At 43.5% G+C, this 26,457-nt stretch overlaps 1 protein-coding gene and 1 pseudogene across 1 annotated transcript; one reads left to right on the top strand and one right to left on the bottom strand.

The window, feature by feature from the left end:
- Positions 1-676: 676 nt before the first annotated feature.
- ZNF239 (zinc finger protein 239) lies at positions 677-26,457 on the top strand. The gene is made up of 3 exons (XM_010340629.3): positions 677-753; positions 1,630-1,682; positions 16,750-26,457. The coding sequence occupies exon 3, from the start codon at positions 16,841-16,843 to the stop codon at positions 18,215-18,217; it is 1,377 nt and encodes a 458-aa protein (XP_010338931.2). The 5' UTR covers positions 677-753; positions 1,630-1,682; positions 16,750-16,840; the 3' UTR covers positions 18,218-26,457.
- Positions 11,470-13,523, bottom strand: LOC101053008 (cyclin-dependent kinase 16 pseudogene; annotated as a pseudogene).

Raw genomic sequence — 26,457 nt, 5'->3', positions numbered from 1 at the left:
CGGTGAGAAGTGAAAGAAATGTAAAATTCTGGCATAAACAACCCTTGTGTGCGTTTAGGAGAGTTATGACTACTGGGTGCCACTTGTCTAATTCCCTCACCTTCTGTGTTTGTTAAGATCCCTTGTTTAAAATTGCAAAGTGCACCCCAGCCCTACACACTCACTCACGCACCCCGCAACCCCTGACCCAGCTCTGTGCTTTCGTACCACCACATGACACACACACGACACCATTTACTGTATTTATGGATTGCTTGTTTCCACTAGAATAGGGCAGTGACTTTTGTGCAAGCATCTTGAACTGCTCCTGATACACAGTTGGCTCTCAAACAATATCTGTTAAATGTATAAACTTCAGAGGTGAGACTGAAGATGCAGAATGGCAAGTATTCACTTCAGAACGTTTTGAAAGGTAAAGATGAAATTATGGGTATTTACGTCCTTTTCTCCTAAGAGTATTTTAACAAATGAAAAAACACCTTAACAGGTATTCCTAAAATAATTCTTACGCGTTTGTAATACAAATTGAGTAGGAGGACTTGAACACACGCGTCGCTAACTCACTCGCAAAACGCCAAAGATGAGGCCCCCGGCCAGGAATCCCGCTCTGCGCAGCGCAGAGCGCAGGGGCCCGCGCCGGAAGTGGGCGTGGCTCGCCCGCGGCTTGCTGGGACTTGTATTTCGAAGCCCTCGGCGCGCGAGGCGTCCTCATCCGGAATCTGGCCCTTGGCGGTGTGGGGTTCCACGTGGGAGGTGAGACGGGCAGGGCTGCCCTGGGCCCTGGCAGAGGTGTTCAGGGGTCAGGAAATGGGTGTGCCGCGGGAAGGCGCTGGGCCGCCGAGCCGCAGAAGCCCGGAGGGCGGCGATGGTAGGGCATGCGAGCTGCGGAGGCGCGGCCCGCGGCGGCACGTGTGTCACGGCGCCGCATTTCCGAGCTGCTGCGCACCCGAGGCCGGGCTGCGACCACACTGAAACCTGCCGGGTCCTGCCGCTGAGCAGCTGAGGGGCCGCGCCTCCGAGGGCCCCTCCTCTCGCCTGGCCAAGCTCTGGCCTGGGCAGGCTGGGGGCTTCGTGGTCGGCCACGCCGGCCTCTTCCGCGCGTGTGACGAGCGTTATTGCAGCGGGTTTTCGGTAGACGTTAAGCGACGTAGCGGGGGTCCCGTGAGAGACTGAGGTTTCTGTCCGCAGCAGCACTGCCGTGGCTGAAAAGAGCTTGCATCTGAGCCCCCGCACTGCAGGAACCAGCCAGGCTCCTGAGAATGAGATCGGGGAAGGCGTCTTGGGCAACCGAAATCCATCCTGAGAGGCGGTCATATCACCCGAGAGCTCCTGCTCTTAACTAGAACTTTAGGGCAGAGATCAGAAAGTCAGAGGAAATGGGCATGACTTAGAGCTGCCGGCTGCTGCGGGATTTACTTAGCCTCTTGGTTTTAAGGGGAAGACTTGGCTTGTTTAATTGAAAGCACTGTGGAGAGAGATGAAGGTGGTGACAGAAAAGGCGTCACCTCTCACCTCATGGAGGGAGTGCGAGAGGAAGGGTTGACTGAAGAGGCGTCAGAGGCAGGAGCGGAGTAACTTTCCCTGCAGTCTTGCTGGGCTTGATTTTCATGGCTTTTTCTCTTTCCCTAGCTGCCCTTCCAGGAACCTGTCCTCCCTGGGAGTAAGAAATGACCAAGATTTGGGTGAGTTGGCGTTCCATTTCTCCTAAAATGCCATCTCTCTGAAATGTCCCTGTGAGGTGTGTTGTTTTATTTATTGTCAGGCCCCAGTACGGCGTTTTGTGGTTATGAGTGTATGGTCATTAAGATACTAAGGGCATGTAGCTAGCAGATGATGTCACCAGGCTCTGCACAAATCCCCTCACCCTGCCTCCGTGAATTTATTCTGCTCCTCAGAGCACTGGGCTGTGCTCTCATGGGGAGCGTCTCAAAGCCTGCCTTTTCCTGCCAGACATTTCACTCACGTTGAAAGTCATTCCAAACTATTCCATACTCATGCCAGTGCTAAGCGGTCTCAGCAAAACAGAATGATAAACCACCGTGCTTTTTTCTTCAAGGAGCTTACCATCTTGACGAGCATATTATGTTACCTGTACACAAAAAGTATGCATATTAATAGTGATCATTTATTAACTGCGAAAGAGTCAAAAACGAGGAAATGTGTTAAATGGCAGCACAGTGGTTAGAAAATCACTCATAGAAATGCTTTTCAACCAGGCTATGCATCGGAACTCTGTGGCGTTTTTTAAAGAACTAAGATTCATCCTCTCTTCTAGACATAGTGAAAGGAGAGTTTCTGGCCGGGCGCGGTGGCTCAAGCCTGTAATCCCAGCACTTTGGGAGGCCGAGGCGGGTGGATCACAAGGTCAAGAGATCGAGACCATCCTGGTCAACATGGTGAAACCCCGTCTCTACTAAAAATACAAAAAATTAGCTGGGCATGGTGGCGCGTGCCTGTAATCCCAGCTACTCAGGAGGCTGAGGCAGGAGAATTGCCTGAACCCAGGAGGCGGAGGTTGCAATGAGCCGAGATCGTGCCATTGCATTCCAGCCTGGGTAACAAGAATAAAAACTCGGTCTCAAAAAAAAAAAAAGAAAAGAAAAGAAAGGAGAGTTTCACTCTTTTTTTATTTTGTTGATATTTGTACATCCAAAGGTTTATTGTGAAGTTTCTCTCTATATACTTGATATAAGTGTCTCTAAGTTAGGTAAAATGACTTACTCATCTTTTATACTCAGGTTTTGTTCTCTTTCATTAAGATGTCTACATATTTAACTGTTCCAATAAAAATTACTAAGTCATACTTTTTTAAAAGAGAGTTCTCATTTGTCTTGGTAAAACCATCTGTAGGAGGTTACCTCCAAATTAACCCTTAGACTCCCAGGGTGTTTGAGATGGTCAGCCCCCTCTTTGCCCTGTCCTGGCATTTTGTGGTGGAGAGCTCTAACTCTGAGGGAGCTGACGGAAAGTGTCTTGTCCTTTGTTGCAGAGAGCAGCATGCCAGAAGTAAATCCTGTGTTTTCTAACTTCAGGCTGTTCTTTCTCCATTAACTAAACAGTTCATCACACCAGAAGTTGTTTGAATAAAATATCAGACTGGGTTTTAAGGGGAAAAAAAAAAATTGATATTTAACACTACCAGCACAGGCTGTCTTTTTGCTTGGCAAATACAGCCCTCAACACACATGAGCTCTTAGAAGAATCTGTTTTGGAGGATAGTAAGCTGTATCGAGGTACTGAGAGCATGGCTTCTCTGTGACCTAAAAAGTAATTGAGGACTTCGAGAGAGATTAACCTGAGTAGAATCCATATATTTTTTTTCCTTCGCTTGTGCCTGTTCCCTGATGATTAGTTATTCACTGCCGCTGCAATTGGGTATTGCTAGTTTGGTAAATTTTGAGATTCTGGTGCGTGTTTTAATTTAGAGAAAGGACTTCATTCCAGTCACTGCGTGTTTTCTATGTACCAGACAGTGTCCTTAGGTATGCTGACAGGCAGGAGTCTTAGTTCACCTCTCCCTTCCTCCGTGACATTGGATAAGTCACTTCACCCTTAGGAACTTTGGATTTTCATCTGTAAACTGAGGGTCTTGGGTTTTACTATCTTTAGGTTTTCTTTTAGTTGTATTATTATTCATTAAATTGAATATGAATCTATATTTGTCTTTTAGATTCCAAGTCAATTGTGCTCATTGCTGGGGATTTAAAGACAAGTTGAGGCCGGGCATGGTGGCTCACAACTGTAATCCCAGCACTTTGGGAGGCTGAGGCGGGAGGATCACCTGAGGTCAGGAGTTGGAGACCAGCCTGGCCAACATGGTGAAACCCCATCTCTACTAAGAATACAAAAATTAGCTGGGCATGTTGGCAGCTATAATCCCAGCTACTCAGGAAGCTAAGGCAGGAGAATTGCTTAAACCCGGGAGGTGGGGCTTGCAGTGAGCCAAGATCATGCCACTGCACTCCAGCCTGGGCAACAGAGTGAGAATCTGTCTCAAAAAACAAAGATGAGTTGAGCATAGCTCCTATCCCTCAGAATCTTACAGCAAACTTGGGAGACAGATTTGATAGCTATAATAAAGGGATGTGAAAGATGCTATAGGATCTCAGAGGAGGAGAATTCTAACTCATCCTCATGCTTCAGAAAGAGGGTTATTGATTTTCCTGAGACTGAAAGCTCTAAAATGGATGGGAGAACTCTGTAAGTCAGGGCTTACTGTGGAAAGGACTGTGCTAAACTCAAGTGTGATGTGTTAGATGACTCCAGGTAATCTAGTGTGCCTCTTCCTGCTTTTCCATTTCAAAGTAAATTGTTAGATACAGCAGAGGTGGGCTCTGCAAAGAAGTGGAAGGCCCCATGATGACATGTGTACAGTTCTGAGGAGGTTGACATTTGTCTGATAGAAACAGGAAATGATTGATCTTGTGACTTTCCTCTTCAATTGGCCTTCAGAATATTGAGTCTGCTCTCTCCACTGTAAGCAGGAGCGCAGCCTTGGAGTCAATCCTTAGTGCCACTGACACCTGAGAAGACTGTTGATCATTCAGTTTTTCAGTCCCAGCTTTGTCTTGCTTTAACAAGAGCATTATTTCCTTCCTTTTCTCCCTTCCCTTGTCACAGTGATTGCTCTTATTTGGTCTATTCCTGTCATTTTTTTACCGACCACTAAGTTAGTAGTCCATCAGCATATCCTTTCCCTTCTTAGCATGGAATCCCACCTGCCACTTTATCTTTAGGACCTTAAGAAATTAATAACTCCGATTGTCTAACCTAGGGACTAAAAGATGACAGAAATTGTACTATGAAGAACTGGTAAAGAGTTATTCTGACCTAGGTAAGAAAAAAAAATAGTAAGAGTCTTACCAAGACTGGCAGTGGAAATGGAAAAGAAGTAACACACTGGAGGGAAATTTCGGACGTAGAATTGACAGGATCTGAAATGGCTTGAATATTGTTGAGGTAGAGAAGGAAGATTAGACAATCCAGATGACTGGATGGAAGACAGATAAAAAAGAGATGAGATAAAAGATAATCGATGGGCTTGCATCTCTGAAGATAGAAGGGATTTGATCTAGAATGCACAGGAGAGAACAGCCTTAAACAGAAAGAAGTCTTTTTTCTCTGCGGTCTAAAGAGAAGGTCTGGTTGGGAAGAGCCGCGAGCCCACTTGCTTGTAATATGCTGTCATGCCTTGCTAAAGGATGCGGTGATGGAGCTTGAAGGCAGCAACCTTTGCTTCTGCTTGTTTGTCCCACCTTTACTGAGGGGCTTGAGGCTTCTCTTCCAGCCCTCTTCCTCAGAGTGGAGACCAGTGACCGTGAACAGAAAGCTTCGGAGAAAGTACCCATCCTTACCTTTATCTTTACCCTCATTCTTCCCTTCCCCATCTGGTGATGACTTGAGTAAGTCATGTCACTCCTGCAGCTCAGGCCCAAGGAAGGAGGGAGTGGTGCCTCTTTAGACTCAGGCCGAAGCTGGCCTAGCTGATCGAATTTATGAGACAGCCCTTATGACTTTTACGTATTCTATCACTCTGCTTTTGAAAATGTGCCTTAGAGAGTGGTACCAGCCCATGCGCTGTGCATATATGAGTACTAAAATTGAGAACTTGAAAAACAAAACCAAAAAACTGGTTCTTCACCACAGAAAGTTTAAGAAGCATTGTTTCATCAGACAGAGCCCTAGAGGGAACCAGATTTGCTCACATTGACTGAATAAATATTTGGACTCCTCTTAAGTCCCAGGCCCTGCTGGAGGTTTTGAGAATGCAATCATGAACAAATGAGGCAGCCTCTCTGTTCTCGGGGAACTTAGATCTCAGTGGGGAGAAACAGTAAATAAAGCAAGTGAATAAATACGAAAATAAGATGAGGCATAAATCATAAGAAGAAATTAATTAAACCAGGAAAATGATAGATACAAGGTACTCCTGTAGATTAGATGGTCAGGGACGTGCTTTCTGAGGAGGCGACAGTTGGGCTGAGAACTGAATGATAAGGAAGGGAGGGGGCAGCTAGCACAAAAACTACAGTGAATTTGATGTGGTTCAAGGGCCTGCTGGGCACCTGGTGCTGAGTATGGTCATAAGAGAGGCCAGGGTTGGGGAGGTGACAGGAGACCCTCACGGGCCAGGATGCAGAATCTGGATTTTACTCAATAGCCCCCGAAAAGCCTTTGGAGAGTTTCACACTTGGCCTAGTTTTTGTTTCAAAAGATCACCTTGGCTGCCACGTGGAAAACTCATGTTTAGGGTAGCAAGAGTAGAGACAGATCAAGCAGGAGGTTGGTGCAAGTGAGACACGTGCGGCCCAGGCGTGGAGAGGTGACAGTGTTGGGGGGAAGCTGGGTGGATGCTGATACGCCTTAGAGGTAAAGGAGGTGGGTGATGGCTGAGATGTGAAGATGAGAATGAAATGATTTCTGGAATTTTGGTTTGAGCAATTGAGTGGTTCTTGTGGCTATTTACTAAAATGGGGACGACTGGGGAAGGGCAGATGTTGATGGAGATTGCTGGGAACAAGAGTACTGTTGGGGCCTGTTGAGTTTTTTGTTTGTTTGACCTACTGCAACCTCCACCTCCTGGGTTCAAGTGATCCTCCCACCTTAGCCTCCTGAGTAGCTGGGACTACAGACGCATACCACCTCACCTGGCTAATTTTTGTATTTTTAGTAAAGACAAGGTTTCACCATGTTGGCCTGGCTGGTCTTGAACGCCTGACCTTAAGTGATCTGCTCCCCTCAGCCTCCCCAAATGCTGGGACCTGTTAAGTTTTAAGCACCTTTATACATCCCAGTGTAGATGTAAAAGGTAGAAAGTTGGAGTCTGGAGGTGAGGGGAGAGGTTAGGGCTGGAAATAAATATTTAGCAGTGGTTGGTATTTTAAGCCAAGGGATCCCTGAGGAGAGTGTTTTATGGGTGTGTGTGTCTGTACTGTTTTATTTTCCCAGTAATGTTCAACTACTTAGTTTAGAAGAAGAAAGGACATATGATGGATACAACTAGGGAAACCTGGAGGTCAGAAGCATACTATGGTTGAGAGGTAAAAAAGAGGAAGGGTTAAGGGTGATGACCTTGATGAAGCAAATATGAGGGAGGAGGAAAAACAGAAAGCATAGGAAGTGATTTTTAAAGTGTAGAATATTAGGGAGATTACTATTTTAAGAGCAGAGGGGTCCAGGTAGTGGACTCCTGATTATGGTCATCACAGTTTGATGAAGTGTGGTTGAGATCATTAGCACTGTGGAGATGAAGAAATGTGAGGTCAGAGGGTTGGGTAAATTGTTCCTGAGAGTGTTAAGGTTAATGTCAGGATAATGGTGGGAATGGGGTGAAGATGACAACTCAGCAATGACACAAGAAGACAGTGACAAGGAAAGAGTCAGTAGTTGAGAACTTGAGCTTAGACATGTTTTGTAGGCACACAGGAAATGATTTGGATGGAAGTAGCCAAGGAGGTGAAAAGGAAAGATCTTCCAACAAAATTTGACTTAGTGTCTCATTCCTGTAATCCTAACACTTTGGGAGGCAGAGGTAGTAAGATCACTTAAGCCCAGGGGCTGGAGACCAGCCTGGGAAACATGGCAAAACGCCCTCTACAAAGAGTATAAAAAATTACTCGGGCCTAGTGGCACATGCCTGCAGTTCCAGCTACTAAGTGGGAGGCCGAGGTGGGAGGATCACCTGAGCCAGAGAGGTTGATGCTACAGTGAACAAAGATCTCCAGGCTGCAGCCCAGGCGACAGAGTGAGACCCTGTCTCAGAAGAGTTTCTCTCTTCTCATCCTCAGTATCAAAATCTCCCACCAATTCTTTTTTAACTTTAACTTCTTTTAAATTTATTAACACTCCTAGATCCCAAGGATACTGCCCTAAAATTAGTCTATCTAATGCATGAAATAGGGTAAAAATTAGATTGTTGCCATTGTTTTTCAAGCTCAAGTTAGATGTTGCAAGTAAGTCTCCCTTAAACATCATTTATGATGTAATTCTTTGGAGTATTACTATACAGTAAGTCCTATGAAGGATGGAACACTAAGAGATCGAAGGCATGTGTTGGAATGCGGGTGGTGAATGTGTCTTAGGGAGAGCCTCTGAAGTGACATTAAACTGGGAGCTAAGGGATCAATAGTTTAAGCAGGTGGCTAAGGAGGGGAAGAACATTCCAGGCAATGAGAAACACATAAGAGATCCAAAGACCTGTAAGGAGGAATGTGGTAGACCCACAGGGTGCATCTAAGAACAGACTGAGAAGAGGTGGTGGGCAGAGCCTGGCCCAGTTAGGGCATTGAAGGCACTGGGAAAAAGTGGATTTATGACAAGAAGTTAGCCAGGCGTTATAGCACATGCCTGCAATCCCAGCTACTTGGGAGGCTGAGGTGGGAGAATCGCTTGAGCGGGGAGGTATAGGTTGCGGTGAGCTGAGATAGCACCACTGCACTTCAGCCTAAAAGACAGCATGGGACCCCATCTCAAAAAAAAGAAAAGTGAATTTATCTTTAGTGGGCAGCCATCGGATCAGGGAATGATGTGCTCTGATTGACCCAGTATCACTGTGACTGCTTTGTAGAGAATGGTTTATAGGTAGACAAAAATGAAGTAGGAGATGGGCTTCCAGTTTCAAGCTCTGCTGTAAGTTTTCATTTTTATTGACATAAAATGGAACATAGTTGTTCAACATTTTTCATTTATACAGGTAAGACATAAAAGTCTAAAAACACAGTATAATATGAAATAAAATCACTTTGTATGTACTCTATACTTACGTATGTATATTATATGTATTAAAATTTTATGGGATTGCACTGTGTGCATTTTTAATTTGCTGTTTTATGCAGTGTGTGTTAGAGCTTTTTTCTGCCGTGTTAACTCCCTATAAAAGGACCCCTTTTCTTATGTCAGTATTTTCTCCTAATGTTATACACTCATTCTTCATATTTTCTTTTCTTCTTCTTTTAGACGAAGTCTCACTCTGTCACCCAGGCTAGAGTGCAGTGGCACAATCTCGGCTTACTGTAAGCTCCACCTCCTGGGTTCAAGCAATTCTCCTGCCTCAGCCTCCTGAGTAGCTGGGACTACAGGTACCCACCACCATGCCCAGCTGTTTTTTGTGTCTTTATTAGAGACTGGGTTTTGCCATGTTGGCCAGGCTGATCTTGAACTCTGACCTCAAGTGATCCACCCACCTCAGCCTCCCAAAGTGCTGGTATTGCAGGCATGAGCCACTGTGCCTGGCCTCATTCTTCATATTAATTTAAACATTTTTTTAAAAGTTTACATTACGCTTTCATTACTGCTTATGAAAATGTACCTTTCGTAAAATTCCTCCCCCATTGATTTTCATATACCTACAATTTCTATAACCACTAGCTATTTCCAACTACTGTATGTTATGGGTGTTGAAGCAATAGCCTTTAAAATCCATTTAATCATTTCAGCCCATTTTGTGATGTAACTGCCACAAACTGCCCTGTTTTTCTTTTGTCATTTTTCTTTTTCATTTTTGCCATTGCTTTTGAAATTTGTAAACAAAGTAATACATACACCTGGGTAAAACAAGTTGTATGGACAGCTCATAATAAAAACATTCCTGTTACCTGGCTCTGCTGCTCCATCAGCCACAATGTGGCTTCCCAAAGGCACTCAATTTTCATCTTTCTAGCTCCTTATTGGACTTGTCTTTCTACTCCAGACAGTATGTTTATATAGTTATTTTTCTCTCTCATGTAAACAATAAATGCGTTCACATGGTTAAAAAATAAATATTAGTGGCTCACACCTGTAATCCCAGCACTTTGGGAGGCTGAGGTGGGTGGATCACGAGGTCAGGAGATTGAGATCATCCTGGCTAACACAATAAAATCCCATCTCTACTAAAAATATACAGAATTAGCTGGGCGAGGCAGAAGAATCACTTGAACCAGGGAAGTGAAGGTTGCAGTGAGCCGAGATGGCTCCACTGCACTCCAGCCTGGGTGACAGAGTGAGACTCCATCTCAAAAAATAAAAAATAAAACTAATAAATAAATATAAAAGGTGCACAATGAAGTTTCTTTCATGTTTGTAGCTCATGTTTTGGTCATTGGCCTTTACAAAGTGAGCAGTCTCACGTAAATGTCATTTTACAAACTATGCCTAGAAATCTGAGGAGTAAAGTTCTAAGCTGGAATACTGAGTGCATACATTTATGACATTGATTGATAATTGTCAAAATGTCTGTCCATATCAGTTTACACTCACCAGCAATGTGTGTCTTCAGATCTCGGGTTTGTGCTAGTGTAACAGGTAGAAAATGGCACCACAGTATCATCTAAATTTAAATTTATTGTTTTGTGATATACTGTTATTTCTCAATTTATCAATATTTTATAATTTCTATTGACTTTCTCATATGATAGATGAAGATGTAGTTTTTTTATATTACCTCCCCAAATGCCTAGCCTCCTGAGAATTTATGTTAGAATCATGTCAGTGATTAATGCTTACATTGCTTTGACTTTGTAACTAGTTATTCACTCTAGAGTCAAGTAGTACAGTATGATTATAGTTCCTTTTTTATTTTTCCTCTGAAGCTAATACTTGCTTTTTAAAAATATATTTTATTTGTGGGGTTTTGACTCCATACTGTTATTGTAGAGTTTTTTTTTTTTGTTTTGTTTTTTTTTTTTTTTTTTTTATGTTTCAACAGTTGATTCAACTAACTATTGTTTTGGGGGTTGGGGTTTTTTTTGTTTCGTCTTTTGTAGAGAGAGGGTTTTGCCATGTTGCACACACTGGTTTCAAACTCCTGAGCTCAAGCAATCCCTTCTCCTCAGCCTCCCAAAGAGCAGGGATTACAGACATGAAGCACCACGCCTGGCCTAATTATGTACTTTATTGATTTCTAAATGGTTAATTGGCTGAGTAAAAATTATAATTTCAGAATCACGTTTTACCCAAAATTTGAAGATATTGAAGATTTGCAATATTGCTAATTAGTTGTTCATTGTCAATATAATTCTCATTTATTTGCACATAACCTGGCTTTTCTGTTTAGAAACTTTTAGCATTTTCTGGGTTTTGTTTGTTTTTTCCTTGAAGTCCTGAGGTTTTAAAACGGTATGTTTAGTTGGGAATCTATTTACATACCATTTTTTAGCATTTATTGAGCCCTGAATCTTGAATTCTAGGAAACATTTTTTTGTTATTTCTTTGATCATTTTCTCTCTGTGTGTTCTGTCTTCACTGTCCTCATGCAATTCCTTGGAGGTGGGCATTTACTTTTACCTCTCTATTTGTCTGTCTTTTCATATGCATTCTTAGAATTCCTCAATCTTCCATCTTAGCCCTGTGTTCATTTTACTGTTTAACTCATCTAGATTGCAGGGCTTTGAATAAAACAGCCTGACACATATCTATGAAACAAGTTACCTAATCTATCATCATCTTCTATTATTTTATTAATTTAGAATTATTATTTTTCATAGCAATATGTTTCTTTTTTTTTTTTCTTTTTTTTTTTTGAAGGAGTGATGAGCGCTTTGTTAGCACCCAGCAGACGGGCCAGTGGGTGGGTTGACAGGCCAATGGTCGGGTGTTTGGGCAGACAGCAGGGGACAAGTGGGCAGGCGAACATGGCTCAGGCAGGTAGGCAGAGAGTAAGCAGGGAAGATGTAGTTGGGGGCTGCCCTGTGAAGGTTGTGGCATCCCTCCAGCCGCTGCCTGCTGGGGCCTCGGTCTGTGGCTTAGAACTCGGTGTCCACCACGTGGAAAACCGGCATGCCTGAGTCAGGCATTGATGAAGACCGAAGGCTGGCCTCCTTTTGTAGCTGAATCTCCTTTAGTGCAAATATGGAAGTAGTGTCAGGAAGTTTGTGGATCGGCTCCCCGAGACTGAGGAAGAATGGATGTTTCATGGCATCCCCTGCGGAGATCCGATTTCGACCCTCAAACTGCAGCAGCTTGGTAAGGAGGTCAGCCCCGTCATTATCAAGTCGGGGTGCGTGGCTCAAAAGGGCCTGGGCTCGGTACTTGGGGTAGTTGTAGGTCTTGAACTCCTCATTGGACAGGATGCCTGGCCACGTCTCCTCAGTTGGGGTTCCTAAGATGCGGAAGATGAAATGCAGTTGTTCCTCCACCGTGGAGCCCGGGAAGAGGGGCCGGCCTGTGGCCATCTCATAAAAGATGCAGCCCACACCCCACATGTCAATCTGAGTGGAGTAGTCCGTGGACCCAAGCAGGATGTCAGGGGGACGGTACCACAGTGTCACCACCTCACTGGAGTACGTCTTTGTTGGGATTGACTTGGCCCGGGCCAGACCAAAGTCAGCCAGCTTGAGCTCTCCTCTCTCGTTGATGAGGAGGTTCTGGGGCTTGAGATCTCGGTGTAGCACCTCCTGCCGGTGGCAGTAGGCCAGGCCACGGAGCAGCTGGAACAGGAACAGTTTCACGTTGTGCATGTTGATGATGTTCCCACAATCATCCAGGTACTGCTTCAGGTCCTTGTCCAGGTACTCAAAGACAAGGGTGAGCAACTTCTCCGTGTGGATAATGTCATGTAGTGTAACAATGTTGGCGTGTTTGAGGTCCTTGAGCAGAGATACTTCCCGGATGGCGGTGCACGGTGTCCCCTCTTCATGTGCCAGTCTGATCTCCTTGAGCGCCACAAGGTGGTCTGTGAGCTTGCTTTTGCCTTTGTAGACGGTGGCATAGGTACCCTCGCCCAGCTTGTCCAGCTTAATGTAAGTCTCCAGTTTCCCAAAGCCCATCTCAGACAAGATGACACTACGGAGGCGGCGGCTGAGTGGCTTGTCAAAGATGGGGCTATTGAGGGTCAGCTTCTCAAGGTAGCCCTCAGGTAGCCGGATGTCAGCCGGTAGCGATAGGCGCTGGTGGATGTCCTCAGTGGAGATCCTGCGTGGGGGATGGCTGCGCATGCGCACTCTCACCGGAGCCCGCACCGCATCCGAGGATGTGGCCGAAGCCTGCTCACTCTCCCCATCAGACCCCATCTTCAAGTCCTCATGCACAATCTCTGGTGCAGAGCGAAGTTCCCCACGAGCAGCACGTGCGGGGGCCTCTCCGGGGTCACTGCCACCACCACCACCACTCTCATCCAGGCCCATCTGCTCAGTGGCACCATTGGTCTTTTCTGTGCTTCGGCTACCTCGGAGTGTCACTGACAGCTGCCGTTTGATCTTCTTCATCCGATCCATGGCGACTGGCAGGGAGCGCGAGCAACCTCAGAGCTGCGGGGCCCGCGAGGCGGCGCCTGGGGCGGCGGCCCGGGGTGAGGCCGCTCGACCTCCTCCTCCTCCTCCTCCTGTTCGTCGCAGGCGCCAGTCCCAGTAGTCTTCGGCGGCGGTGGCTGAGGCAGAGGCGGTGTCCCGCTCAGCCGGCCTTGAGCTTGGCCGCCGCGGGCTGTGCCCCCGGGCTCGTTGGCACCGGCTGGAATCCGCGTGCTCACGGCGGCTGCTGATGGCGGAGTCGCGGTGGATCCCGGGGCGGCGCAGCCAACGGCCCAACCGCCGCGTGCGCGCTCCGCGCATGCACACGTAGGCTCTGGGGAGCACGTTTAGTATTTTATTATTAGATTGTGTTTAAATGTGATGTCCACTCCAATTTTCTGGGATTTTAATTATGTACCTTTTAAATTTTGTTTGTCCGCTAGGTGTGGTAGCTCACGCCTGTGATCCCATCACTTTGGGAGGCTGAGGCAGGCGGATCACCAGATCAGGAGATCACGACCATCCTGGTTAACATGGTGAAACCCCATCTCTACTAAAAATATAAAAAATTTGCTGGGCGTGGTGGCACATGCCTGTAGTCCCAGCTACTCGGGAGGCTGAGGCGGAAGAATGGCTTGAACCTGGGAGGCAGAGATTGCAGTGAGCCGAGATCACACCACTGCACTCCAGCCTGGGTGACAGCGAGACTCCAACGCCAAAAAAAAAAAAATTCTGTTTGTCTCCTATATTTTTTCAAAATTCTTGTTTTCTCAGTATGATTCTGGAGTGTGTCCTCAACCCGTGCTTGAACCACTTTGGCAGGCATGTGTGTTCTACTTTAGGGGATACTTCCGCTGATTGGGCTAAGAGGGAGGTAATAAGAATCCAGATGGTGGGATATTGTAGGCCTTTTTTTGTTTGTTTGTTTGGGTGGGGGGACAGTTGGCAGAGCTAGCTGAGGTTTTATTTTGGGAAAAACAAATCGAATTGTTTTGTGGCTGGAGGCATGGGCAAGGGGAGTATCCAAGCAGTAAACTCCCCCGGTGGGTGGGCTGAGGGCTAGGGCTGAGCCTCAGGTGGGCCTCCTAGTCCCCATGCTCCCCTGCAAAGCAGTGTAGGTCATTTTTAAGGCCACCTCTTTTGACACTAAGTTACCTGGGGGCATGCCTTGCTTCTTCATTTCCAGCCCTGGGCATCTTCTTTGTCAGAACTACCATTAAAAGTTTAGCTTGAGGGCCAACCGCAGTGGCCCACAACCGTAATCCCAGCAGTTTGGGAGGCTGAGGCAGGTGGATGACCTGAGCTCAGGAGTTCAAGACCATCCTGGCCAACATGGTGAAACCCCATCTCTACTAAAAATACAAGAATTAGCCAGGAGTGGTGGTGGGTGCCTGTAATCCCAGCTACTTGGGAGGCTGGGGCAGGACCCGCTTGAACCTGGGACGCAGAGTTTGAAGTGAGCCGAGATCACACCATTGCACCTCCAGCCTGGGTGACGAGGGAGACTGTCTAAAAAAATAAAATAAAAATTTAGCTTGAGGTTTTATTCTTGGCACATATGTTGTCAATTGCTTCTTTTTTGTACCTTAATCAGTCATTGTGTTGGTTTAGCATTACCTCAACCTTTGCTTTTCTCTTCAGTCCAGTTAATACTATTAGCAGCCTTTTTTTAGCAGATTGTTTATTTTATTCTTGGGGCTTTATATGAGGCCACTGCTGTTAGCCATCCAATATTTCTAAGAAAATGAGGGCGAGCTGGGAGAGTGCTACTAACAGCAGAAACTAGCACTTAGGAATGCCTAGGTTGAATTAAGAAATGTCTTTATCATTATTTATTATTTCCTGAGACATAGACTCTAGAGAAATGGGGTCAGTGTTCCCTTTGTAGTAATTGATTCTAAGTTTGGCGTTTGAATTTCTAAAATTTTATAAGATGCTTTGCCCGTGAAGAAGCCTTCTATTATACATGATTTGAGCTGTACATTTTCCCCCTAGTTTCTGCATCACTCCTAATACATCTGCTCTTTATCATTTAGGAATAGTAAGTCCGAGGATATTTTGTTTGTTTGTTTGTTTAATATACCAGTAAGTCTAAACTCTGTATTCCTAGCACAGTTCTCTCACAGGAGTTCCAGACCTGTATGTATCTCACTGCTTACTGACCAGTGCTGCAAGAATTGTTCTACCAGCACCACAGATTATACAAGGCAGATTTGAGTTTCTGCTCCCTTCCCTACGTCAGCTTCTTCCTCTTGCATTTCCTATCGGATTATACAGCACCACCATACCCAGTCACTCAGGCAGGGATCCCAAGGAACAGGCTTAGCACCTCCTTTCTCTTCTAGGTTCAGTTTGTCATCACATGATCTAGAATGAATCTCTCCCATTCTCTCCACAACCATCATCCTTACCGTTTTCTTCTGATTTGTTACAGCGGCCATCTTGCTACCTAAAGTCTTGCTTTCCAGTGGTGTTTATAGTCACAGAGTCAATCATTTCACTCTGAATTTAAATCCTTTAATAGTTCTCAATCCCTGTAGGGTTTAACCTTAAGGTCCTTATAATTAGACACTAAGCCCTTTGCTCTAGCTTCTTACTTCCCCTCCGGGGCACATTCTTCACCACTGTTACCTTTTTATCTTCTTCATAAGAAGCCACTTGTATTTCTTCCACATTTCACTTCTCTTTTTTTTCCCTGTCATTTTCTCCCAGAAGTCTTCCTAAACCCCAGGGTCTGAGGTCGGTGTTCCTCTTCTGTGCCTTCGTGGCTGGTTGTGCATACATTCCTTGTACTCTATTGTACTATACAGTCGTCTACACCACTCACTTAGTAGTATCATTGTTTGATATATTTGTCTTTCTTCCCAGGAAACTTTAGCTTGTTAAGCAAAAGGATTTCTGTTTTCTTCCTTGTATCCCCAACACCTCTGAAAGCAGAATACCAATTAAATGCATATTTACTTAAAGGAAAGTAAGCCAGGAATGATGGCTCATTACCTGTAATCCCAGCACTTTGGGAGGCTGAGGCAAGTGGATCACTAGAGGCCAGGAGTTCAAGACTGGCCTAGTCAACACGGCAAAACCGTGTCTCTACTAAAAATACAAAAATTATCTGGGCGTGGTGGCATGTACCTGTAATCCCTAAGGTGGGAAAATTGCTTGAACTCAGGAGGTGGAGGTTGCAGTGCGACCAGATCACGCCACTGCACTCCAGCCTGGGCAACAGAGCGAGACTCTCTCAAAAAAAAATAAAAAAAAAAATAAAAGGAAGTGAGGTGAGATGAAATGTTATCGTCAGCAAGGATATAGGACTTACAGCCTTTTGTAGGATTAGTATGGGAAGAATTTCCTTGGCTATGCTTAAAAGCCAAGAGAAAATTCCTGTCTTGTACCCAGATACAAATGTACCTGACATTAACCCAAAGCATATGAATGACTATAAGGACAAGCTGAATTTTTTCCTAGTTACTAAGCCTTCGGCACTCCCATTCTTGAAATCTTGAAGTCTACCCTTTGTTCTTACCACTGAATTCTCTTTGTTCCCTAGGCAACTTGAGTGAAAATTCTGTGGAGAATCTTCAGCAGAAAGCACTCAGGATCTGTTACATGAGCTTTCCTGCTGGCTAATTTTGGAAGGGATGGCCAGTATAATTACTGGGAGTCGGGACTGTATTGTGAATCATCAAGGGGAGGTGGCTGGGGAGCCTGAACTAGATCTTTCCCCTTGTCAACAGTGGGGAGAAGCATCTTCTTATATTTTGAGAAACAGGGACGATATGATGACTCTTCAAAGTGATGATTTCAAAAACATTGAAAGTGAAACATATTTGTCTCTGAAAGTCCCAAGCCAAATAGACACACAAAACTCTTCAGTGAAGTTCTGTAAGAATGAGCCTCAGGATCATCAGGAAAGCAAACATCTCTTTGTAATGGAAGAAGGCACTGAGAGAAAAGTGAAAAGGGGAGAAAGTTGTTCAGAGAACCTTCAAGTTAAACTGCTGTCTCATGGACCAGAACTGGCCTCACCATTGTTAAGTGGTGAGGCAACTTGCCAGAATGGCCAGTTAAAAGAATTTTTAGATCCCCTTGACTGTAACTGCAAAGACATTTATTTATGGAAATCACAGATGGTCAGTTATAGTCAGCAGAGAGCTCATACAGAGGGGAAACCCTGTGACCGTAATAACTGTGGGGAAATACTTAACACCAGCCCAGATGGTCATCCGTATGAGAAAACCCACACTACAGACAAACAATGTGAATGTAGTCAGTGTGGTAAGAACTTCAGTCAAAGGTCAGAGCTACTACTTCACCAGAGAGACCACACAGAAGAAAAGCCCTACAAATGTGAGCAGTGTGGGAAGGGCTTCACAAGGAGCTCGAGTCTGCTTATCCATCAGACAGTCCACACGGATGAGAAGCCTTATAAGTGTGACAAGTGTGGGAAGGGCTTCACCAGGAGCTCAAGTCTGCTCATTCATCATGCTGTCCATACAGGCGAGAAACCTTATAAATGTGACAAGTGTGGGAAGGGCTTTAGTCAGAGCTCCAAACTGCATATCCACCAGCGAGTCCACACTGGAGAAAAGCCCTATGAGTGTGGGGAGTGCGGTATGAGCTTCAGTCAACGCTCAAACCTGCACATCCACCAGCGAGTACACACAGGAGAGAGGCCCTACAAGTGTGGCGAGTGTGGGAAGGGCTTCAGTCAGAGCTCGAACCTTCACATTCACCGGTGCATCCACACAGGAGAGAAGCCTTACCAATGCTATGAGTGTGGCAAGGGTTTCAGCCAGAGCTCGGATCTTCGCATCCATCTCAGAGTCCACACCGGAGAGAAGCCCTATCACTGTGGCAAGTGCGGGAAGGGATTTAGTCAGAGTTCCAAACTCCTCATCCACCAGAGAGTACATACAGGAGAGAAGCCCTATGAGTGCAGCAAGTGTGGGAAGGGCTTCAGCCAGAGCTCCAACCTTCACATCCACCAGCGGGTTCACAAGAAAGATCCTCGTTAAGTGACATTAGTCTATTCAGGTCTTCACAGTGCTCATACTGTAAAAACTGTTAAGTATTTTTAGTATCACTCTTACCTTTATATTCTACAAAGGAGAGAGATGTAAGGGTTATTCGGATATGTTCTCTCACTGAAAGTATTTAAGTATCAAGCACTTTGTTATGCTATACAACGGATGGATTGTTCTTGTTCTCAGATGGGTAAAGTAAAAGCATATGTACTTTACAATTCAACTACATATTCTACTCAGCAGTTTAAGGGCAAGAACTTTATATTTATTCTCAAACAGGGCATGTTACCGTTTGTTCACATTCTCCGAGAAATTGAAACTCTGGTTTCTCTTCAAATTATGTGCCTTGTGTTTTTCATATTTCTTTCCAGTACTGATTAGCCCCCTCTAAACTATGATGTACAATGTGTCCATTTTAGGCCAAGAGGACAGCTGGAAATATAGTTGACATGGAAATTCTTGTGTTTGTTGCAAAAAGGTACAATAGTTTGTAGCCACACAGCAAAAAGCTGGAAGAGAGTTACTTGTGTAGTACATTCCCATATACCATTCTGATAGGAAGTTGAACAGTCCCTACCAAGCAACTATTCAGGAACACAAGTAGTTCTTTTTGGTGATTACAGCTAGTTTATTGGGATACTTCCAGAGTGAATGCAAGGGAAGATCCAGAGCAACATGCCTAGCACTTTGGGAGGTGGAAGAGGGTGCATCCCTTGAGCCTAGGAGTTCGTGACCAGCCTGGGCAACATGGTAAAACCTTATCTCTACAAAAAAGTAAAACAATTAGCTGGTGTGATGGCACACACCTGCAGTCCCTGAGAGCAGGTGGTAACAACAAATAACATATAGCTTCCAGAGGCAGAGCTGGAAAAAAAGTGAATGCATAATGAGCAGGGGGCAGTGGATCAGCAGAAGCTACAGAAATCATGTTGCAGCTTGATAAGCTAAAAATGGCTAGCAGAGAAAGTATTCAATAATGTGCTTTTGTTAAACATGTCCCATCACATTGGACAACGTTAAAATGTGAGGAAAGAAATTTTAATTTCTAGAACTACCGCAATAAGGAGAATAGGAAAAAGACGATCAGCAAATAAAAATTTGAAAGATGGAAAGATAGCTATTAGAGCAGAAGCAGGCACAGTTACGCTGCTTGCATATGGGGATAAAGAAAAGAAGGAACCAGTTTGGCTCCAGGCTCAGAAATGCTTAGTACCTTGGAGGATGGGAGTGAGACGTGAAGAGAAAGCAATGAAACTAATGGCTAGTTGTATATGGAGCATTCCCCCTCATTCCATAAACACATACTGCTCCCCAGCTCCTATACATGGCTGGCCAGAGGTTTAACATCCAGCAAGAGATGGGAAGTTTCTTCTAAGCAGAAGTTGAATGACCCCAAGGGAAATACCTCTGTATTATGGGGATTTGGGAATTGTACAGCAAAGCTGTCTTTCTAGCTTAAGTACACATAAAACAGCTTCAAAATTCATGAAATAAAAACTGACAAAAGTGGCAAAATTTCAATTATAATTAGATATTTAAATAGTCAAGTAATTGATAGCACAAGTCACTTAGGAGATAAAAGCCTTGAATGCATTATCAACTGACGTGACCAATTGGCATTTGTAGAACACTCATTAGCATGAGATATTAATATATTTTTTATTTCTTAGGGACAGTGTGTAACTGCCACCCAGGCTGGAGTGCAGTGGGTGCAATCAGTTAACTTCAACCTTGAACGCTGGGCTCAGTCAATCCTCCTGCCTCAGCCTCTGGAGTAGCTAGGACTATAGGCATGTGCCACCATACCCAGCTATTTTTTATTTTTGTAGAGATGGGGTCTAGCTATGTTGCCAAGTGTTTTTCAACTCCCAGCCTCAAGCAATCCTCCCTCCTGGACCTCCCAAAGCACTGGGATTACAGATGTGAGCCACTGTGCCCAACCTGTATACATTCTTTTCAAGTGCACCTACTATGGACTAAAACAGTCTTAAAACTTTTTTTTTTTTTTTTTTTTTTTTTTTTTTGAGACAGTATCTTGCTCTGTCGCTAGGCTGGAGTACAGTGGCACAATCTTGGCTCACTGCAACTTCCACTTCCCAGGTTCAAGCAATTCTCCTGCCTCAGCCTTCTGATTAGCTGGGACTACAGGCGCATGCCACCACACCTGGCTAATTTTTGTAATTTTAGTAGAGATGGAGTTTCACCATGTTGGCCAGGATATTCTCGATCTCCTGACCTCGTGATCCACCCACCTCAGCCTCCCAAAGTGCTGGGATTACAGGGGTGAGCCACCATGCCCCACTAAAATTTTTTAAAGAATGAAAACCATACAAGGTATATTCTCTCGCCAGGACAGAATTAAGTAAAAAACCAACAGCAAAGCTGTCTGAACAATCTTTTAATATTTGGAAATTAAACAGCATACTCCTAAATGAGTAGTAAAGAGAAAGTAAAAAGAAAAAATTGAAAATATTTTGAACTGAATGAATATGTCAGAATTTGGGAAATACACCTAAAACAGTGCTTAGAGGTGAAATCAAACCATTAAATACTTACATTAGATAAAAAGGAAGATATCAATTCAGTGGTCTAAACTTGCACCTTAAGAAATGAGAAAAGAACAGAAATAATCCAAAGCAAATAGAATAGGAGATGCTAAAGAGCTAAAAGTCACAAAATCACAAATGGATAAACAGTAGAGAAAATTTTATGAAACCAAAACCTCACTCTTTGAAAGAATTCCTAGTATCGGGAATGAAAGCAGAAATATCACTATAGGTCCTATACACTAAAAAGGTAATATGGGAATTTTATTAGTAACTTAATGTCAAGAAATTCGGCAACTTGAGTGGAAAACTTTCTTGTAAGGCATATAGAACCAAAGCCCACTCAAGAGAGAGAGAACTTGAATAGTCCTATTAAATTGAATTTGTAGCTGATTAACTTTCCCACAAAGAAAAGTCATGAGACCAACATTACCCAGATACCAAAGCCAGAAAGAACATCATAGGAAAAATCATAGACCAACATCTCAATATAGATGTAAAAATCCTTTTTAAAATAGCAAGTTGCACACAGCAATCTATAAAAGAATAGCAGTAACACATATGGCCAAGTAGGGTTTATCCTAGAAATGCGAGCTTTAACATTCAAAAAGCAATGTGTTTCATATTAATATCATAAAGAAAAACCACATGCTCTTTTAATGTAGGAAAAAAAAAAAATAATAACACCCATTAATGATAAAACTGCTCAATTGATTAGGAATTAAATAGTTTCCAGAATCTAAGAAACAGTATCTATGAGAGAACCTACATATGACACTGTACTTAATGGTCAAGTAAAAAGCTTCCTTGTAATATTGGGAACAAGATGAAGATGTCTAGTCACCACTTGCAGTCAACCTTGTAGTGGATGTCCTAGCCAGTACAATAAGCCAATAAAAAAGAGTTTGGGTGTGGTAGCTCATGCCTGTAATCCTAGCATTTTGGGAAGCCAAGGTGGGAAGATTGCTTAGGCATAGGAGTTACAGACTAGCCTGGACAACATAGTGAGACCTCATCTCTACAAAAACTTAATGATGGCATGTGCCTGTAGTGCCACCTACCCATTAAGCTGAGCAGGAGGATCACTGAAGGCCCAGGAAGTCAAGGCTGCAGGGAGCTGTAATTGCACAACTGCACTCCAGTCTGGATGACAGAGTGAGACCCTGTCTCAAAGAAAAGGGATGAAAATGTGAAAGAAGACATGAGACTGCTGTGACATGATTGTCTATATGGAAAAGCATAAAGTGTCTGAAAATTTTTTAAACTAATTAGTAAGTAAGGTCACAGGATACAAGCTCAGTATTTTAAAAGTTGAAATTAATGAAAACAGCATCAAAATTATGAAATATAGGAGCAAAGTTATTAGACCTGTACTAAAGCTACAAAACATGTACTAATGCTAGAAGAAAGTAAAAAAGTCCTGAAATAGATACACTGTATTCATGAGTTAGAAACCTCAAAGACCTACAAAATCAAAGCAATTTTTTAAGATTTTTTTTTTAGATGGAGTCTACCTCTGTCACCCAGGCTGGAGTGCAGTGGTGTGATCTCAGCTCATTGCAACCTCCGCCTCCCGGGTTCAAGTGATTCTTCTGCCTCAGCCTCCTGAGTAGCTGAGATTACAGGTGCTCACCATGTTGGCCAGGCTGATCTCGACCTCCTGGCCTCAGGTGATCCACCCACCTCAGCCTCCCAAAGTGCTAAGATTACAGACTTTTTTGAAGACCAAAGCTATAGTGATCAAGATAGTATGGTACTGGATTTAGGATACACATGCGGATAAACAGAATTGAACTCACCCATATATTTTCAAGTGGCTTCAACAAAGATGCAAAGATAATTCAAAGGGAAAGGATAGAGTTTTACAGTTCTGTAATAATAGAATATTTTTATGGAGAAGAAATGAATAATGTAAGCATGAAAACCATAAAGTGCCTAGAAGAAAATCTTCATTAGAGAGGATACGAAAAACATAAATCTTAGAAGAAAAAAATCAAGTTGGGTTTCATCAATTTTAAAACCTTACGTGTTTGAAATGTCATATTAAGAAAATGAAAGTTAGGGAGGGGGAACATTTATAGAACAAATACTTGATGAAAAGGGACTTACATACAGAATATATTAAAGACTCTTAAAGCCCAATAATTCAGAAAAACATTAAAAACTGGACAGGCCGGGCGCGGTGGCTCAAGCCTGTAATCCCAGCACTTTGGGAGGCCGAGGCGGGTGGATCACGAGGTCGAGAGATCGAGACCATCCTGGTCAACATGGTGAAACCCCGTCTCTACTAAAAAAGTGCAAAAAATTAGCTGGGCATGGTGGCACGTGCCTGTAATCCCAGCTGCTCAGGAGGCTGAGGCAGGAGAATTGCCTGAGCCCAGGAGGCGGAGGTTGCGGTGAGCCGAGATCGCGCCATTGCACTCCAGCCTGGGTAACAAGGGCGAAACTCCGTCTCAAAAAAAAAAAAAAGAAAAAAAAAAAAACTGGACAAAAGGCTGGGCACGGTGTCTCACGCCTGTAATCCTAGCACTTTGGGAGGCCGAGGCAGGTGGATCACCTGAGGTCAGGAGTTCGACATAGTGAAACCCCGTCTCTACTAAAAATACAAAAAAATTAGCTGGGTGTGGTGGTATGCACCTGTAGTCCTAGCTAATCAGGAGGCTGAGGCAGGAGAATCGCTGAACCCGGGAGGCTGAGGTTGCAGTGAGCCGAGATTGCGCCAGTGCACTCCAGCCTGGGCAACAAGAGCAAAACTCTGTCTTTAAAAAAAAAAAAAACTGGACGAAAGATTTGAATGGGCATTTTATGAAGGAACATATGCAAATGGTCAGTAACACATGAAAGGATGCTCAATATCGTTAATCATCAAAAAAGTACAAATTCATTTTATGATGCCAGTATTTTCCTAATACCAAAGCTGCCAGATAGTACTAAGAAAACTACAGATCAATATCCTTAATATTGAAGGATACAGGATACAGGTCAATACCCTTCATAGCTTACACACACAAAGTCCTCAAAAAAATTAGCAAATTTAATCCAGAAATATATACTTTTTTTTTTAAAGAGTCTCACCCTATCACCAAGGCCGAAATACAGTGGTGCTCACTGCAACCTCCGCCTCCTGGGTTCAAGTGATTCTCCTGCCTCAGACTCCCGAGTAGTTGGGATTGGATTACAGGCACACACCACCACACGCAGCTAATTTTTGTATTTTTAGTAGAAATGGGCTTTCACTATGTTGGCCAGGCTGCTCTCGAACTCCTGACCTCAAGTGATTTGCCTATCTTGGCCTCCCAAACTGCTAGGATTACAGGCATGAGCTACTATACCCAGCCCAATGTCCTTGATATTGAAGGATACAGGATACAGAGCAATACCCTTCATATCCTACATACACAAAGTCCTCAAAAATATTAACTAATTGAGGCCAGGTGCAGTGGCTCATGCCTGTAATCCCAGCACTTTGGGAGGCCAAGGTAGGTGGATCACCTGAGGTTGAGAGTTCGAGACCAGCCTGACCAGTATGGAGAAACCCTGTCTCTACTAAAAATTAGCTGGATGTGGTGGCACATGCCTGTAATCCCAGCTACTCAGGAGGCTAAGGCAAGAGAATTGCTTGAACTTGGGAGACAGAGGTTGCGGTGAACCGAGAATGCACCACTGCACTCCACCATGGGCAACAAGAATGAAACTCCATCTCAAAAAAAAAATAAGTAAATAAAATAGCAAATCGAATCTAGAAATATATTAACAGGATCAGATCCATAAATATATCGATAGAGTCATGCACTAAGACCAAATGAAATCTAGGAATACAAGAATAGTTCAGTATATCAATCCACCACATTAATAGACCAATGAAGCAAAATCATATATGAACTGATGTATGAAAAAATGTAACAAAATTCAACACCGATTCATAGTAAACTCACCAAGCTAGGAATAGAGAGAAACCTCCTCAACTTTACACAGAGCACCTAAAAATAAGTACAATCACTATCATACTGAATGATAAACAAAAAAACAAAACAAAACAACAATGCTTTCTTTATAAGATTGGGAGCAAGGCAAGGATTCCACTCTCACAACTCTTATTCAGCATAGCACAGGAAGTCATAGTCAGTGCAATAAGGCAATAAAAAGGAAAAAGAGATACAGATCTTTTTGTGTGTGTGTGTGACAGAGTGTCTCTCTTGTTGCCCAGACTGGACTGAAACGGCGCAATCTCAGCTCATCGAAAACTCCGGCCCCCGAGTTCACGCGATTCTCCTGCCCCAGCCTCCCAAGTAGCCACCACACTGGCTAATTTTGTGTTTTTAGTAGAGACAGGGTTTCTCCTCCTTGGTCAAGCTGGTCTCGAACTCCTGAGCTCAGATGATCCACCTGCCTCGGCCTCCCAAAGTGCTGAGATTACAGGCGTGAGCCACCACAACCAGCTAGACATTCAGATTTTTAAAAACTGTCACTTTTCAAATGACAATTACACAGAAAGTTCAAAGGGATACACGCATACACACACTACAAGAATAAATGGGTTCAAGATCACAGAATACAAGATCAGCATACCAATATTGACTGCATTTGTATATACTAGCAATGATTATGTGAAAACTGAAGTTATAGCCTGAATGCCATTCACAATCACTCAACAACAACAAAAATTATTTAGGTACAAATCTAGTAAAACATGTACAGGACTCGTATGCTGAAAATTACAAAACACTAATAAAAGAAATCAAAGAAGATCTAAAGTCAAGACATACATATTCATTGATATTTGAGATGTCAATTCTCTTCAAACTGATCTGTAGTTTTAACTTAATTCCTATCAAATTCTCAGCAAGATTTTTTTGTAAATGTAGACAGGCTTACTCTGAAATTTATGTGGAAGGCCAAAGGAACCGCAACCGGTAAAAATCTTTCTGAAGAAGACTAAACCGAAAGAAGTCATTCTACCTGACGTTAAGACTTCCTTATAGTTAAAAACAATCAAACAGTTTGGAATTGGCAGAAAGAATCAGTTCCATAGAACAGAAGAGAGAATCCAGAAATGGACCCACACAAGTAAACTAGTATTTTATAAAAGTGCAAAAGCAATTCAATGGAGAAAGGGCAATATTTTGAACAAATAGTGCTGGAGCAAAATAGATATCCATAAGTTAGAAAAAAAAAAACTTCAACCTAAACCTCACACCTAATACAAAAACTAATTCAAAATGGATCCTGGTTTTAAATGTAAAACTGTAACACTTATCGAAGAAAACAGTGGAGAAAATCTTTAGTACCTAAGCCAGGCAAAGAATTCTTGACATCTTAAAACCATCAGATGCATAAAACGATAAATGGAAAAAATGAAATTTTATCAAAATTTAAAATGTTTGCACTGTAAAAGACCCCTTCAGAAGATGAAAAGGCCAAGGCGGGCAGATCACCTGAGGTCAGGAGTTCGAGACCAGCCTGGCCAACATGGTGAAACTCTGTCTCCACTAAAAAAAAAAAAAAATGTGGTAGTGGGCGCCTGTAATCCCAGCTACTCAAGTGGCTGAAGCAGGAGAATCACTTGAACCTGGGAGACAGGTTGTTGCAGTGAGCCAAGATTGCACCAATGCACCCCAGCCTGGGTTACAGAGCAAGGCTCTGTCTCAAAAAAAAAAAAAAAAAAAAAAAAAAAAAAGATGAAAA

The sequence above is a fragment of the Saimiri boliviensis genome, chromosome 12 (assembly GCF_048565385.1).
Source record: "Saimiri boliviensis isolate mSaiBol1 chromosome 12, mSaiBol1.pri, whole genome shotgun sequence".
Taxonomy (NCBI): domain Eukaryota; kingdom Metazoa; phylum Chordata; class Mammalia; order Primates; family Cebidae; genus Saimiri; species Saimiri boliviensis.
This window is presented reverse-complemented; position numbering and strand designations above follow the sequence as displayed.